This window comes from Lissotriton helveticus, chromosome 2_1, assembly GCF_964261635.1.
Source record: "Lissotriton helveticus chromosome 2_1, aLisHel1.1, whole genome shotgun sequence".
Lineage (NCBI taxonomy): Eukaryota > Metazoa > Chordata > Amphibia > Caudata > Salamandridae > Lissotriton > Lissotriton helveticus.
This window is the reverse complement of record NC_136059.1, coordinates 697,140,136-697,156,476: the sequence shown is the minus strand read 5'-3', so window position 1 is coordinate 697,156,476 and position 16,341 is coordinate 697,140,136. Positions and strand designations below refer to the sequence as shown.

Below are 16,341 nucleotides of genomic sequence, written 5' to 3'. Positions count from 1 at the left end.
ACTTGTTTTACCAGAAAGCGAAAGTACAAGTGCCAGAAAGGAAAGGAAAAGCCAAGGCTGGAACAAGTGCCCAGCACTGTGATGGCATTAGAGGTCACTGAGTGTGTGATGATGTCACTATCACTATTCCAGGCATTTTGGTGACATGGCTTCGGGTGTTCACTTTCTGTACTTTGATGCCTGATACTTGTTTTACCAGAAAGCGAAAGTACAAGTGCCAGAAAGGAAAGGAAAAGCCGAGGCTGGCCGACGAAAAATAACAGCATTGCTCGGAGAGAGAACATTGCAACTTCTACCAACACACGGTGGGAGTTCTCTCAGGGGCTCACACTTTGTTAATCTGGAAATTAATTAGTGCCTGAAAAATATTCAAGCATCTCGTATACACACAACACGTAAGTGACCCTATAGCAGGGTGGGAGTTGTGTCTCCTACACAAAAATGTCACGGTCACTCCTTCACACCCAGCCCCACTGCTCCCCGAAACAGATGTGTGTCTACCTCTATAAATGGTTATTTTATTCGTACAGCATCAGGCACGTCTTCGGGTCTACCCACTAGAAGCAGGAAGTCCGGACAGAAAAGTGCTGCTCGGTCCCTTTAAGTATCTTGACCGACAGGGTGGTGTGTTAGCGCCTCGCACCCTCCCTCCTCCAGTCACTCGAGTCTCTTTCCCGTTAGCATCTGCGAGCAGTTCGCGCCAGACTCCTTCGAGGAAGCTGCCTTTGTCCTGTGCTTAGCCCGGCAGCAAGATGGCTCAGAGCTTCGTAGACAGCAAGATCCAGGCGGGCAAAGTCACCGTGTTCCTGAAGCCATCCTGCCCGTACTGCGTCCGAGCCGAGGGGCTCCTGAAAAAATACAAGTTCAAGCCGGGCTACCTGCAGATCATCGACATCAGCCACCACGAACTGATGAACAAAATCCAGGACTACCTGATGCAGCTCACGGGCGAGCGGACGGTGAGTGAGGGCTCCTTTAGTAATAGTCACACGAGGCAGGTTACAGGAAAGCTCGCTCGCGTATTCACCGATTACTTCTCACGGAGTTTTATGGACTGTTTGTGACATTCTGTCCGAGGCAGAATTTCCCCAGGGGAAGGTGAAAGCGCAGACTGATTATTTTCGTTGCTTCTTGGCGCTTTTATGCTCTTTCTTCAGTCACTGCACTGTATCTGGCGAGGGGGTGGGGCGCTTGATACTTTACTGTAAAGAGTGAATTGTTGAAGAATAGGTACCGGAGTGACAGGGCGAAAATAGCGCTTATGTAAGTTCTCCATTTACTGTCTTCTTGCATCTAGGAAGGTTGCGTAAGGACGCCGCGCGCTGCCGGTGTCCGAGGGACGCGTGACTTGCAGAAATTGATCCATCTCAGGCAGCCCTTATTGTATGCAATGTAACGAGGGCGTTGTCTCTCTTGCAATCAAAGCAGCATGTTGTATTCCATGACTTTCTCTACCCAGGGGGTTCCCCCTAATGTTCAAGGAAAGCTCTTCGGTGACCCCCAGATTGTCAAGTACTAAAGATATCATTCATTCCTGCTGAACAAACGAAGATCATTTATTTACCTGGCTTATCACATTACCACGCCCGATTTAAACGAACGGGGTTATTAACCTCTCTTGTTGGTTTTGTTAAAAGCTTTGTTACTTTTTAGAGGCGATGTTTTTTGTTGGCTTTTTTTTCGCTTGGGCACCCGTGTGCTGACTTTAACAGATTCACTTCTCTTCAAATCTAGCATTCTAGTCTGGTAGCGCTGTGCACGCTGGACCTTGTCGTTTGCCGATTTAAATTACATGTGGCATTCAGATCCCATCATGCATAGAGCTTGCCCGCGTTGTGATTTATAATATAACACGTTTTCTTTTTTTTTTAATTTCCGAAATTCTTTATTGTATATATAAAAATATAGTTTTACATACAGGGAAGAGGCTTATACATGAGCGGAAAGAAGAAAAGAGAGAAAGAAAAAAAAGGGGGGGGGGGTGGCATTCCGTACTCTTGAGATCATTCGCCGGTTCGTAGTCTCATAGTCCCAAGTCTCATAGACTCATAGTCATATTGCGTCCATTGGTGTTCCTTGGCGTTTGTGACCAAGCATCTTGCTCCCCGCGCCGCCCCGGGGGATAGTGGAGAGAGATATAGGTTATAGGTTAAGTAGGAGATGTACACGGTGCTCTGTTGGCACTAGCCTGTTTCTGCCCGTGACCTCAGATGTATCACGTTCACGCCTACGGTGGCTTGTGTGATGCCAGGTAGTGGTCTAAAGATCCCCACATGGTCGACTGCTTGTGCGTCTTCGGTGTGTGTTTTGCTGTTATGTTGTCCGCCCCCCTAAGGAACGTGACCCAGTTGAGCCATGCCTGTGGAGCCGCCTTTGATGTGTCCTTCCAGTTAGTTAGGACTACTTTGACTGCGGCTGTCAGCAGGAGATCTATGAGGTCCCTGTCCTCGGCCTTTGTGATTGCCTGTGACGTGAACCCTAGAGCCAGACTTGTGATGTTCGTTGGTATGTCTATGCCTGTGATCTCGTGGATGAGTGTTCTGATCTTCCCCCAGAAGTCCTTGATTTTTGGGCATTTTAGAAGGAGGTGTTCTAAGTCTCCCCTTTCTCTATCACAGTTCCAGCACATGTCGCTGTCTCTAATGCCCACAGTGGCTAATCGGGCTGGTGTCCAATATGCCTTGTGTATCAGCCAGAATTTTGTCTGATTCAGCGTGGCCGTCACTTTTTTCCTACTAGTGGACCTCCATAGCTCTGCCTTGGCTTCCTGACTGAGTGCTTGACCTGCTGCCTCTCCCCAGAAGTTTAGGACCTTGTCATTGAGTTTGGTGTGTTTGGGGCCTAGGATCTTGTAGAGGTGTGCCACCTGGTGTCCTAGCGTGTTCAGGCTGCTGGCCAACTGTATTATCGAAGGTGTCTGGGTGTTGAGGTTCGCCTTCCTAATTGCGACTTTTATCTTCAGGAAGTTGTATAGTTCTACGCTGTTTAGGTTGTACTCTCCTTTCAGGGTGTCGAATGTTACGTCTGCACCCTTGTTCTTAAGATCCCTGGCTGTGGATATCCCTAGGCTATACCAGTCGTGCATGTCGAGGACCTTCCCCCCTGTATTTTAAGGATGGGTTGTGCCAGATAGATTCAAAAGGCCCTCCTTTGATACTCGTGTTGAGAAGTTTGTCAATTTTAAGCAGAGCTTGTTTTGTGTTTCTGAGTACCGGGTTGTCTTTGATTGCCGGGTGTTTGGTGGCCGTGAGGAGGGAGATGGGTTTCATACCTTTTAGTAACCCCTGTTCTAGTGTTAGCCATGCCGGTGTGTAGTCTTGTCTTGGGTCCAGCCAGTGCAGTCCCTGTCTAGCTAAGCACGCCTCGTGGAATCGTTTGAAGTTTGTTATGTTTAGCCCCCCCTGTTCCTTTGATAATCTGAGCTTTTGTATGCTTATTCTGGCCCTCTTCCCTCTCCATAGGAAATCGTTCAGTATCTTGTCTATCTTTTTGTGGAAGTCATCTGTGTTGGTTAGGGGTAGCATGGCTAGCATATAGTTCACCATCGGTGTGAGCATCATTTTTATTGTTTCTACCCTCCCCCACCATGTTGTGAACTTGGGTGACCACCCGTCTACTTTGGCCTTGATTTTCTGGATTATAACCTGTTCATTATGTTCTAGTGTCGTGCTCAGGTTTCTCTCGAAGAGGATACCTAGATACTTAATAGGTTTAGTTTGCCACGCTAGGCCTGACGTTCCTAGTACTGTACTTGTTGTGTGGATGTTTAGGGGCTTGCATTCTGATTTGTCCTTGTTGAGTTTGTACCCTGAGACTTGGGCGTACCTCTCAATTGTATCTGTCAGTGCCTTGATAGATCTCTCAGGGTCTTCTGTCATTATTAACACATCGTCTGCATATGCCGCTAGCTTAAATTTTTCTCCTCCGATTGGCACCCCAGCTATATCCTCGTTTGTTCGTATCATTGTAAGGAGTGGCTCTATTGCCAATAGGAAGAGGCCAGGTGAGCGTGGACAGCCTTGTCGCGTGCCTCTGCCCAGGTTTAGTATGTTTGAGATGCCGCCGTTCACTACCACTCGCGCCTTGGGGCTGTTGTAAAGCGCCATCACCATCCTCCTGTAGTTGGGTCCTAGCCCGAATTTCCCCATGCAGTGATCTAGATAGGGCCATGAGACTCTGTCAAACGCTTTTTCGGCGTCCAGGGCTATCATTACGGCTGCTTTACTGCTCTGGGCCGAGTGGTTGATTATATGGCATAGTAGTCTGGTGTTGTCATGGGACATGCGGTTTTTGAGGTATCCTACCTGGGAGTTGTGTATGAGTTTAGGTAGGTAGGCGTTAAGTCTGTTGGCTAGTATCTTCGCGTATATCTTGCAGTCTACATTTATGAGTGAGATCGGCCTGAAGTTCTTCGCCTCTGTCGTGTCCTTCCCTTCCTTTGGTATGACTATTATATTAGCCTCAGCCATTGATGGGGTCATGCGTCCTTTGTGGACGCACTCCTCAAATACCTGTTTCAACGTGGGTTGGAGTGTGGTCAGGTATTGTTTATAGAAACCTGCTGTAAAGCCGTCAGGCCCTGGTGCCTTGTTCTCTTTGAGGCTGGCCGTGGCCTTCCTTATCTCATCCTCTGTGACTGTTAGCTCTAGGACTTCTCGTTCTCGCTCTGTTAGGGTGGGAGTGGCTATGCTGTTGAGGAGTTCCTCGCCCCCGTCCTCTTTTAGCGTGTCGTCTCTTGTGTAAAGACCCTCATAGAAGTCCCTGAATACCTCCAGAATGTCCTTATTGGCTGTCTGGGCCTTATTATGTTTGTCTTTGATCGCCCCAATTGTGTGCTGTTTTTGTTTCCCTTTCAGATAGGTTGCTAGATTTTTCCCCGCTTTGTTGGCCGTGCAAAGATTGATTGATTTATATTTGTTGATCCAGGTCCCTGCTCTCTCGCTTAGTATTCTATTCAGCTCGTACTTCAGTTTGGTTAGCTCTGTGAGTGTGTTTTTGTCTTCTAGGCTTGCTATGTGGCTGTTCTCCAGTGTTTTGATCTCTTTCTCCAGGTTCTCTATCCTTTTATTCCTTGCTTTGTTCATTTTCCCTTTTATTGTCATTACTACCCCCCGTATGGTCGCTTTAAGAGCGTCCCATAGTACCTCTCTAGGCGTTTCTGGTGTGTCGTTGATTGTCAGGTACTCTCGAATTGCTGTGTCTATCTCTGCCTTCGCCACTGTGTGTTGGAGAAGGCCGTCATCAAATCGCCACCTGCGTGTTGGCTTCTCGTTGTGTCTGCCTGATAAGGATAGGCTTATATGTGCGTGATCTGATATTGTTCTGGGTCCTATTTCTGTGTGGTCTATGAGGTGTGTGTGTGTTTCTGACATCAGTATGTAGTCTATCCGACTGTAGGAGTTGTGGGGGTTGGAGTAGAATGTGTATTCCCTGGCGTCCGGGTTGCTTAGGCGCCACGGGTCCTTAAGGCTCAGTTTTGTGCACAGGTTCTTGAGAATGTTAGGGCTAGTGGTTGTGTGGCGTCTGCAGGGGTGCTTGTCTATAGCTGGGTCCAGGACTTGGTTGAAATCTCCGGCAACGATCAGTAGATCTTCCATTGGTAGGTTGTGTAGCTGGGCACCTATCCCCTCCCAAAATTGTTTATCCTCACTGTTAGGGCCGTATATGTTTGCGACGTGGTAGGTCTCACCTGCTCGCTTGAGGCTGGTCACTAGTGTCCTGCCCTGGGTGTCTGTTTGATAGCTTGTGAGAGACAAGTTCGAATTTTTGCTGATTAGTGTTATTACCCCATTCTTCTTGTTCTGGGCTGGTGATCCCACCACCTCCCCTATCCAGTTAGCTCTTAATCGCGGGATGTCGGCCTCTTCTAGTCTGGTCTCTTGTAGCACATAGATGTCGCTTTTGAGTTTCCTTAGGTGGTCGAGCACCTTCCTTCTTTTTACGGGGCTATTCAGCCCTTTGACATTTAGGGAGACTATTTTGATATCTGACCCTATGCTATTCTGTCCGTTATGTGTCATTAGTGCTGCTTTGTGTTCGCTGTGCTGGTGGGCTGCCCTTAGGCTCGTTTGCTCTTCTAGCCATGTGCCTAATCATGTCTTCCTGTTTCCTTTTGCTCCTACTTGGTGCAAGTGTGACAGAGAAATAAAAGATGCAAGAGATGCAGAGAAAGAAAAGATAGTCAGTAAGCCCATGTACAAAACCCCCCCCTCCCCTTTTCCCCTCCTCCCCCCTCCCCCACTCTCGCCTTCCCGCCCCCCTCCCTCCCATACTTGCAAAAAGGGTGTGCGACGACAAAGTTCCTCTGCTCGCATCATCCCTGAGGTAGAGTTGGTTATGTCCTTGGCTGTTGTGTTCCTCCATGTTCGGGTCTCTTTTATGTCCTTCAGCCCTTCAGTCCTTCAGTCTCCCAGTCTCTCTCTGTTGCCTGTGCACTTCCTTCATTATACATTGTGAGGTAGGTACGCTGTTCTGTGCTTCCCTGCTGGTCCTCTCCGTTCACCTCTTTACTCTGATTGTTCGTTCAGCGGCGACGCGCTCCTCTTTGCTGCCCCAGGGCTTTTGTTCTCCTCCATGTCCTCCACTGCTGGACCTTGCAGGTATCGTTTTAGAGCCTCTGGGCATTCAAAAAACATCGTCTTCCATTTGTCTGTCACCTTGAATTTTGTTGGGCTGACAAAGCTGAACGCGGCTCCTCTTCTCCGCAGGATGTCTCTTTGTGCCAGGAAGCCTTTCCTTAGCTCCACTGTCGGCTTTGAATAGTCCTGAGTCAATACTATCTTGCTGCCGGCCCACGTTAGATTCTGATTTTTCCTGGCGAAGGCAAAAATGGCCTCTGTCTGGTTTAGTCTCAGAGGGTTGCAAATTATCGCTCTTGGGCCTCTTCCTGTGGCTGGTTTCCCTGCTGGTATCCTGTATGCCTTTTGTACCTCGAAGCCTTTTTGGAAGGTGATACCTGTAAGTTGTGGAATCATCTCCTCTAGCATGGCGGCACAGGAGCCTGCCTTATCTTCAGCCCCCTCTGGCACTCCCAGTATTCTTATGTTGCCCCGTCTTGCCCTGTCGTCCTTCTCCGCTAGGTGTTTTTGTACGGCATTTGTGGCTGTTCTCAGCTCTGCTATAGCCTTGGTGTGTCTGCTCGTTTCATCTTCCACCAAGCTTATTCGGTTTTCTGCAGCTTCTATTCTTGTGTTTGTTTTGTGAAGGTCCGCTCTAATGGCCGCCATCTCTAGTTGCATGTTCTCCAGCTTGAGTTTCGTCTCTCTTCCCACCTCATTGCCTTCGTTTACCTTCCGCAGGATGGTTTCCAACGTGACCGGCTCGCCTCTTGTTTTGGTCGGGGACCCTTGGTTGTCAAATTTTGGTTTCTTCTGTTGCTCGCCTGTTGGTTTTCCATCATTGCCAGCCATTGTTATAATGCCCCTCCTTGATAGGATGCTGCCTAGCCTCCCTTTCGCTAGGGTTGTCTTGGGTAGTTCTGTCACCTTTAACGTTGTCTCTGAAATGCCTTGCAGTCTGTATCTGCTCGGCTCCCGGATGTGCCTTGTTCTGGTCTTTGCCTTAAGACCTGCCAGCGTGTGCCTTGTCTCGTTCGCGTTCTGTCTTGCTGCTTTGCCAACCGGGCGCTGGGGCTGCGTGCTTACGTCTGGCGCTCAGGAGGGTAGGCTGGATGTTGTGTTTGTTTTTATCTGGTCCTGCCCGTTGCCTTTAATGTGTGCTGTGCACTTGCTCTGCTCTGTGTGCCTTTAAGGGTCTTGGCCCTGCCCTTGCTGTGACGTTGTCTTCGGCCTCTCGCTGGCCCCTCTGACCTCTTCTCGGCTCAAGCTTGCGTTGCTTGTACACTTTTTATTCTGTTCTCGCCCTTACTTAACTTTATGTGCTCCTTAGCGTACTCTTTTGGTGCCCGGCTTCGCTTGCTGCAGCTGCCTGCGTCCTGGCCTGCTGACTGCTGCTTACTGTGAATGCCACGCCTCTTGGTGCAGTTTGCGCTATGCTCGCACTGTCTCTTTTATGCCCTTACTCTGTTTGCCTTTCGTTGCTCTGTGCCACTCACACTGCCGGCAGTACTGCTTCGCTTGCTGCAGCTGCCTGCGTCCTGGCCTGCTGACTGCTGCTGCTTACTGCTGCTTTGCAGTGTTTGCTGTGTGGCTGCGTGCCCCTCGTTGAGTTTTCGGACCCCGCTGTGAATGCCACGCCTCTTGGTGCAGTTTGCGCTGTGCTCGCGCCTCCTCCGCGCTGCTTGATCTGGCGTCTGCCGTGCTTTTCGCCGCCTCCGCGCCGCTTGATCCGGCTTCTACCTTGCTTCCACGGCTGTTTCACCTCTCGGAAGGGCCGTCGCGCTTCCCCCCTCAGTTTCCCCTGCTCGTGCAGAGTCTTCCGGCGCTGGTCGATGACACCCTTCCTCTTCCGGTCTGGTCCGGGTCTTCCGCCTGGAGGTTGTTGTTGGAGAAGACTTCCGGTGATGGCGCCTTCCTTCCTCTCACTTCCGGTGCCTGTGTCTGTGACGGTGCCGAGCCTCCCGGTAAGCGTGCCACTTCGTTTTCACTGGAGGGGGTTTGCTTGTCTGGCGGGCTTACCTCGCTGCGTGTATGCCTTCTTCGAACGGAGGCAGTGGTGATTGCACGGCGCTTCTGCGGTGAGAGCGTTCCAATCACGAAATGCTGCCTTACTCTCCTTTTTTCTCTTTCCGTGGGTGCGGTATTGGGTCTTTATTACTCTGCTCTCTTCAAAAGCCGGTCTGCTGCACGGCAACCGCTTTGCTGTTCTCTCTGCGAGCCCCGGGCACCATCTTGAGCTCACGCTGTTGTAACTCTTGGCAAAGTTCTCGAGCTGCTCTCTCGGCACTGCGGTTGTTACCCTTACTTCTGGACGTCTTCCCTGCTGCTGGGAGCTTTCCCCTGCTTGTTCCTCTCCTTTGTTGGTGGAATTGGCTGTTTTGGCGAGTTGTTTTCCCCTCAGGGATGCGGAGCTGACGGACCTAGACGACCGTCCACATTGCCGTCCAAGCCACGCCCTCCAATATAACACGTTTTCGTAGCGCGCTTTTTTTGCAGTTAATTTGACTGGTAGCGCTTTGGGGGAGAGCTTGTTCCAAAGCGCTACCAGCTCCATGACGGGTGCTCATCGGCATGCTCTGGTTTATGTGTGGGCACTGCACCCCTGCATGTGGGGGTCAATGCCTCGTCAGTGGTAGTAGGCGGTATTTAAATGTCCGGGGGTCCATGCCTCGTCAGTGGTAGTAGGCGGTATTTAAATGTCCGGGGGTCGTGGGGTTGACTTTGTGGCCTACAGCCCAAGCCAGTGAAAAGATGACGTGTTGGGATGTTCTCTGCGGATTTATTTCTTTATTTAAAGTTTTGTAGAGCGCGAACATGACCCAAGTGGGTATCAGAGTGCTTTACATACAGTTGAGGAAGACATAGCAAAATAGCTAGGGGAGACAAATCAAGGTAACAGTGGGACAATATACAACCGGAGCAAGATGACTTTCTGGTGGACATAGGAAGCAGGCTGGGTGAGATCGAAAAGTAGGGCAATAAACATCAAGAGCAAACAATACAATATGGCGGGCTGCAACAAATGATATGTATTCAGTAAGCTAGAGGCAAGAAGACAAAAGCCTCTAGATCAGCGCATGGGGTCCATACCCCACCAGTGGCGGGGAGCAGAAAATGATCTAAGGCAAAAAATGTGCATGGCGAAACCAAGTGATATTTCTAAAAATAAATGCCCCTAGCACCCAGATCCTGAGTAAGCTCACCCGTTCCATGTTCCCCGAGAAAATCAGTGTCTTTGATGTATTGAAGTGTGGATCTACTGCCAAACTAGAGTTGGTTCTGAAGGTGTGTTCTGTTGCTTGGGGTCTTACCATTAGTACAGTGGGCTGATCTTTTTAATTAGATATGGGTTTAGTAGGTTTGTCTACCGTGTGGAGTGGACAATAGTTATTTTGGATATCTGAAGAGTATCATCTGGCCCCGTTCCTCAAGTGCCAGTGTTTTTCTGTGCTCTCTTGTTATCCAAATTCAGGTGCTCGTTCTCCTGACCCTTGTCAAGTGGGATTGGCTGTGTTTATTTTTTATCTATTTAATTTTTTAAGATTCTTTCTTTCACATTTATACTTTATGGCATTTATACAGTGCATATTCACCCCCCCCCCCCGAGGGTGATCTCAGCGGTAGACAACAGTCCTGATCTGATCTAAGAACCCCTTCAATAAACCAGATACAGAGTGCTTAAACTATGCATTGGAAAGTCCTGCAAAGAGATCATAGAAAACCCAAACTGCTCCTGCACCCAGTATTGACTTGGTCCTTTATAGAGAGTCAGTCGGTAATCAGAAAGTCTAACTCCTTAGCTGCTCTTTTAGGCTTTGTAGCTGGGTCCAGAGCAGGCAAGGCCCGTGCTGGGTGTGCCACCGGGCGGTGGCGGTGGCGGGGGAGGGGCAGGGTGGGTGGGGGGGGGGGGGATGTTAAATGCGGGAAATAGACAATTTCAGGTAAGTACCGAAAAAAATACTAATTTCATTGCGCGTGCTGCATTGCCAAATGTAATGCAGCGCATGTAACAAAATTCATTTTATGTATTTTTTTCGGTACTTACCTGAAATCGTCCGTTTCCCGCATTTTACAACCCCCCCACCCTGCCCCTCCCCCACCCCATGTCACCGCCCAGTGGCACGCCTGGTTCAGAGTAGGCCACCGCAATTCTTTCCAGGCACTTTAAGCCTTCCCGAATAGTAAGATCTGTTTTCTTTCCATTAAGTTTTAGACAGTTGGGCTGCATCCAGTCCGCCACTTCAGTAAGACAGATAAAAAACAAACATTAGCGTCTACATTGCTCGCATCATTGGAAACGATTTGCTGGGTGTTTTCTGCATAAGAGGTGATCTTGAACCCACCAAGACCTGGCAATGCCAGCTAAAGGAGTCACATAGATGTTGAAAACCCGGGGACACCACAGTTGACCGGCACTGGGTTAGATCTAAATGGGGGGTAGCTGGATGTACTGGGACCAATTCTTCAGAAAGGAGCAAAACTAATGGTGGGCAGAACTCGTGGAGTTTCACTCCATGGAATTCTGCGGAGTTACAGAAAAACTAGGCAAGATTCTGCTGAACTCCACCAATGTGTGGGAAATATGCAACTCGCACTGCAATCTAGTGCTGGTAGCACAAGCAGCGCGGAAAATCAGTGTGAACGGCACCATGTGCGTGGTCATTCAAGTTGATTTTGCTGCGCTCGAGTAGAAAATCAACAGCAACAAATCTACTCGAACTGAAGCCCTCTGGCCGTGACTGCTCTTGAACACTGGTGACCACCCGCGTTAAAAATTAGTCTAGGGGATCAAAAATTATGTTCGTCAGCGCGCATATTCTGAAGTCATGCAGTGATTGGCAGAATTTGGCCAGAACTCTGAGTTAAAGAGTAACGCAGAGTGGCCAAATTCTGACAATTCCACAGGCAGGATACAACATTCCACCCACCCTTTAACAAAACTATTGTAGAGTGGCAAAATGCAGGCAGATCTCATAAAGCCTTTGTAGTAGCAGCCGATATGATGCCACCCAGGGGGGGTAAGCCCTATTGTATCCCAAGAAGAGGACTCTTTGTGATTAATGGGTGACTTTGACTTAACCATTTTGATTCTGCATATGGTGATAAGGAAGTACAGCACAAAAGGACTATTTATTAATTGCCCCAATATGAGTGCCAGTGGCCTGCACCAGCTCAAATTAAACCCTGCTCTCACCCCCCTAATTAAAGTCTAACCCCTCTTGTGGGACCACATGACACTCGGGAAATGATCTGACAAACTCTTAGCATCCCCTGTCTTTCAGGGCACAGTATTGGACATAATACCACCCTCTTCATGTGTACATCAAACTGCGTACAACCATGCTTAGTTCATCCTCCGAACACCACACGCCTAGGCACCAAGGCTATTGCATGATGCTGCCATGCTGGATACTGAATCCTGTGGGATCAACCCTGTGCAGCCCTCCTCATGTGCACAGCTCCTGGTCATTACTTTCCTTTATCCTCCGCTCTCTTACCCAGGAGCGGGCCCATCAACTGAGGTAAAAGTGTAGGAAAGACAGGCAATAGAGAAGTGAAGCATGAGTGACCGGTGTCATGAGACCAGCAGATAAGTGTGATTTAGACTTTAGGTGCAGCTGGTGGCCATCTCAAGCTATCACCCAAGGGTGATAGCTTGAGATGGCCAGGGGAAACAATTGGCACTTTGAGATGGCAAGATGAAGATCCCACCCAGTGTGGCCGACTATTCTAAAGTGTCTAGGGACAAAGCCCAAGACTGCACAGCTTCTAAAGCAATCCACCCACACCCTCTGTAAAACCAAAAAATAGCCATCAATCAATCAAGACACGTATAAAGCGCACTTCATACCAGTTAGGGTCTCAAGGCGCTGGGTGGGGGGGATGGGCAGGGGGTGCTGCCACTGATCGAAGAGCCAGGTCTTGAGGAGTCTTCTGAAGGCCAATAGGTCTTGGGTCTGCTGTAGTTTTGTGGGGATGGTGTTCCAGGTCTTGGCTGCGAGGTGGGAGAAGGATATGCCGCCGGCGGTCGTTCTTCGGATGCGACGGACTGTGGCGAGGGCGAGGCCTGCGGAGCGGAGCGGGTGGGTGGGGGTGTGGAAGCTGAGTCGTCTGTTGAGGTATGCAGGGCCGGTGTTGTTGAGAGCTTTGTGCGCGTGGAGGAGGATCTTGAAGGTGACCCTCTTGTTGATGGGGAGCCAGTGCAGGTCTCTAATGTGGGGGGTGATGTGGCTGCAGCGGGGAATGTCGAGGATCAGGCGTGCCGAGGCGTTCTGGATGCATTGCAGCTGTCTAAGGAGCTTGGCCGACGTTCCTGCGTAGAGGGCGTTTCCGTAGTCCAGCCTGCTGGTGACGAGGGCCTGGGTGACTGTTCTTCTCGTTTCGGTGAGGATCCACTTGAAGATCCTGCGGAGCATTCGGAGGGTGTTAAAGCATGATAAGGAGACGGCGTTGACCTGCTTAGTCATGGAGAGGGTGGCGTCTAGGATGACCCTCAGATTGCGTGCATGGTCGGTGGGTTCTGGGGGTGTTCCTAGCGATGTTGGCCACCAGGAGTCTTCCCAGGCTGAAGGGGTGGGGCCGAGGATGAGGATCTCTGTCTTGTCTGAGTTCAGCTTCAGTCGGCATGTATGTTGCAGTGATAGCCTGGAGAGCAAGGGAAGAGGTGGGAGACTAGCACCAACACTGAAACAAAGAACTGGATGAGGGCAAAGGGCTACATAAACTAACACCCCAGCAGAGCCCATCATTGCTTGAGTACGAGTCATGTTGATTAGATACAAGCCTGGCTGTGAGAGATGCTAGGGAAAGACCGGGCTTCCGGGGCAGGCTGTGGGAGAAGATCATCCGCGTGGGCTTCGCTGCGGTGGCCCAGAAAACAAAACCACTGATGAACACAGCAGAAGAGACTGGAGGGAGACTGAACAGTCTTCAACTATATATTTATGGCTGTCAAGCCTATGCCCAGACTCAAAAGACAGGCTCATCAATTGCCCAAACTGTTACTCAGGGGGTCTTCCACCAGTCCACTCCAGTGAACATGACTGACTACAGCTAGATGATGTCTGCCCCCCCCCCGCGCCCTCCCGCCCACACCGGTCCGGAGAGAATAGCAGGGATTCTGATGGATGCATTCAGCAAACCGCCTGTCCACTATGATTCTCCCCTACCATCGTCAGAAGAAGCTCGGTGTTTGAGCCGTTCATGCTGTAGTTTGTTTGTACCTAGAAACTCACAGTGCTGTACCCTCAAAGTACAGCCCGCATATTCCTTGCCAGAGGTCGCGAACTACTCCTGTGAAGCGAGATCAATACACTCCAAGGCTGGTGAGAGGTATGAACAGGAGGACAAGACAAAGCAGATGGATGGGTCTGGAGTGTGACTCAAAGAGTTTTTGGTGTGCCAGGGAGAAAGTGGGGAAGTAGTGAAGGGTAGAAAAAAAGGGTGAAAGAGCAGACTACAGACTTCATCATTGTCCTGCTAAAAGTGACCGATAATTAAATTAGGGTGTTGTAGGAGCAGAAGCAACACTAGCTTGGTACGCTGTGCATATAGTTCTATCGGCAGTGATAAAAGAAGGGTTTGATGACAGAGAAGATTATATTTTATGGATTAGTTAAAGCTTTGCCACTACGACTGATTTTTGCCTGTACTAACATGATTCCCTTAGATCCACTGATAGTGATACAAATTTGTCAAGCAATATATCCGTCTTTTTACAGACAGAAGAAGGATAGATAGTGAAATTGAGTTGTTTGTGAGGATGGGCAAAATCTAATTTTGTCTTCCTCTGCAAAATATGTGTAAATTTCAAGAAAATTATTCATTTTATGCAAATCTATTTCATAGATCATCTGAATAAAAATGATACGTGAACATATACCTCTCAGTGTCCGCTTCTCTGCTAATGTGAAGGAGCGTTGCCCCACAGAAAAAATAAATGATAATGTTTAATCGTTTTATTTTTCCCTAAAGTCGTGCGCTCTAAAGGTGCGGGCTGGGCTGTGCCGGCCGCTGAGCAGGGGGAGGAGTAAAGAGTACATTCTAAAATGTGCATGACTGTTTGGCTGGCACAAAACAGCCGGCCAAACAGCCATGTGCACTTTGCATGTTCCTCACCAGGCTGCGTTGCACATCCTGGTGAGGAACATGCACAGGCTCCGATTCCCCGTCTGATCGCCAAATGGCCCTCAGACCAATCACAACGCTGCATTGCAGCATTGTGATTGGCTTAGGGGAGGGAGTCTGGGTGCTTCCTGTGCCTACGTGCCTGGTGTCGTAGATGTGGACGAAGAGGACACAGGAGAGCCAGCTACTGGTAAGGTAAGTGTTTTTTTTCATTTTTTTTTTACCCTTTTTCTTTTTTTCTTTTCCAACAACCCCCACCTCACCCGCCACTACTCCCCAGTAGCATCCACTACTGCCTCACATGCACATCTTATCCCAGGTATTGCCAGAAGACTGGTTTGAGCAGAAAACGTCTTGTGTCCATGGCTCACACCCATTTCATTTTTCAGATGAGACATTTGTTTGGGGCTACACTATAGCATCAAACTGTGCACTGCATACACTTTCCTTGGGGCAGAGCATCACAAAGACCAAAAACAAAAGAAACTTCTTTGAGTGGGTGGTACTTTATACACTTTTGAAACCTGTCTGACCTGGTGTGCTGTAGGAAGGGTTCACAGACCATGTCTGCCTTTTATCCTGGTGGTGAAAAGAAAGTATTCAACTGCCAAAATGATGGTGTTGGTGCTGGTCTGAGCAGAGACTGTCCCGAGATGGTCACTGTCCCGAGATGGTCACTGTCCCATAGCTCTGAAATATCCCAGTTCCATGTATGAGTATCTCATTCAGTCAAGGCTGTTAGATATAGCATTGTTTATTCCATTATGAATTGAGTACAACAATAAGGTTGCAGGTAAGGCCAGGTGCAAAACACTTTAAAAGCTCTGCGCTTCCCAAAGGCGCCTGGATGTCAGATGGTGCTGTTTTCACATAGGGAACCGGATGACGTCTCTGAAGTTAAACCAAAGCAGCTACCAGATAAGAAAAGTCCGCTAACATTTAACATCTGTGTGTGATCTGTGACCCTTTTACCTTGTTCCTTAAAGCAGAACATCTACTGGAAAGGAAAAGTAACGGGAAGAGATGGATTTGGCAGTACTGGAGCCAATCAGAGCTTGACATGACCTCTGCCCTGCCCCACTTTTTAAGCCAAAAGCAGTGGTTAGCCATCTCGCCATTCTCATTTTAAGTACAGGCTCACCAACCCCACATTTATGAGTGTGCTGACTGACTAACCCCGAGGGGCTTACAGCCACCCTCGTGGCCTGGGATCAGCTGGTAAGGATTCACCGTGAGAGGGGCAGGGCTGTTCCAGATGCCGCCCTTTACTGATTTATTGCTGCAAGAAAAACGTGTTTTTCAAAAGTAGCTTAACGAGACTGAAAAACATTTGACAAACTGAACACCCGGTGTTATTTTCTTAAACTTCAGTTTTGTTGTGGACACCTGAGTGAAGCTGAAGCCTTAGCAACCTGCAGGTTCCACAAACAAAACACATGGCAAGAGCCAGCAATTGGAGAGCCATCAGCTGACTAGGTGTTGAGGATAACACTGTCTCAGTCAAGGATTGTTCGCGTTTCATGCTGAAGAGGGTACACCTGCTGTTCCCTGTATAAACACCGGCCTAAAGTCCCACCATGCTGGGAAGTAATTTCTAATATACTTCCATATGCAAAAATGATCATAAACGCACATGCTGCTGTCCCATAGCAAATCC

The 16,341-nt window shown here is 49.1% G+C and overlaps 1 protein-coding gene across 1 annotated transcript in view; it reads left to right on the top strand.

The window, feature by feature from the left end:
* The first annotated feature begins 593 nt into the window (after positions 1-593).
* Positions 594-16,341, top strand: part of GLRX (glutaredoxin) — an 86,661-nt gene continuing 70,913 nt past the window's right edge. Inside the window, exon 1 of the mRNA XM_078677344.1 lies at positions 594-959. Within this exon, the coding sequence (XP_078533470.1) occupies positions 753-959 (207 nt within the window). The 5' untranslated portion in view covers positions 594-752. The remainder of the gene's footprint in view (positions 960-16,341) is intronic.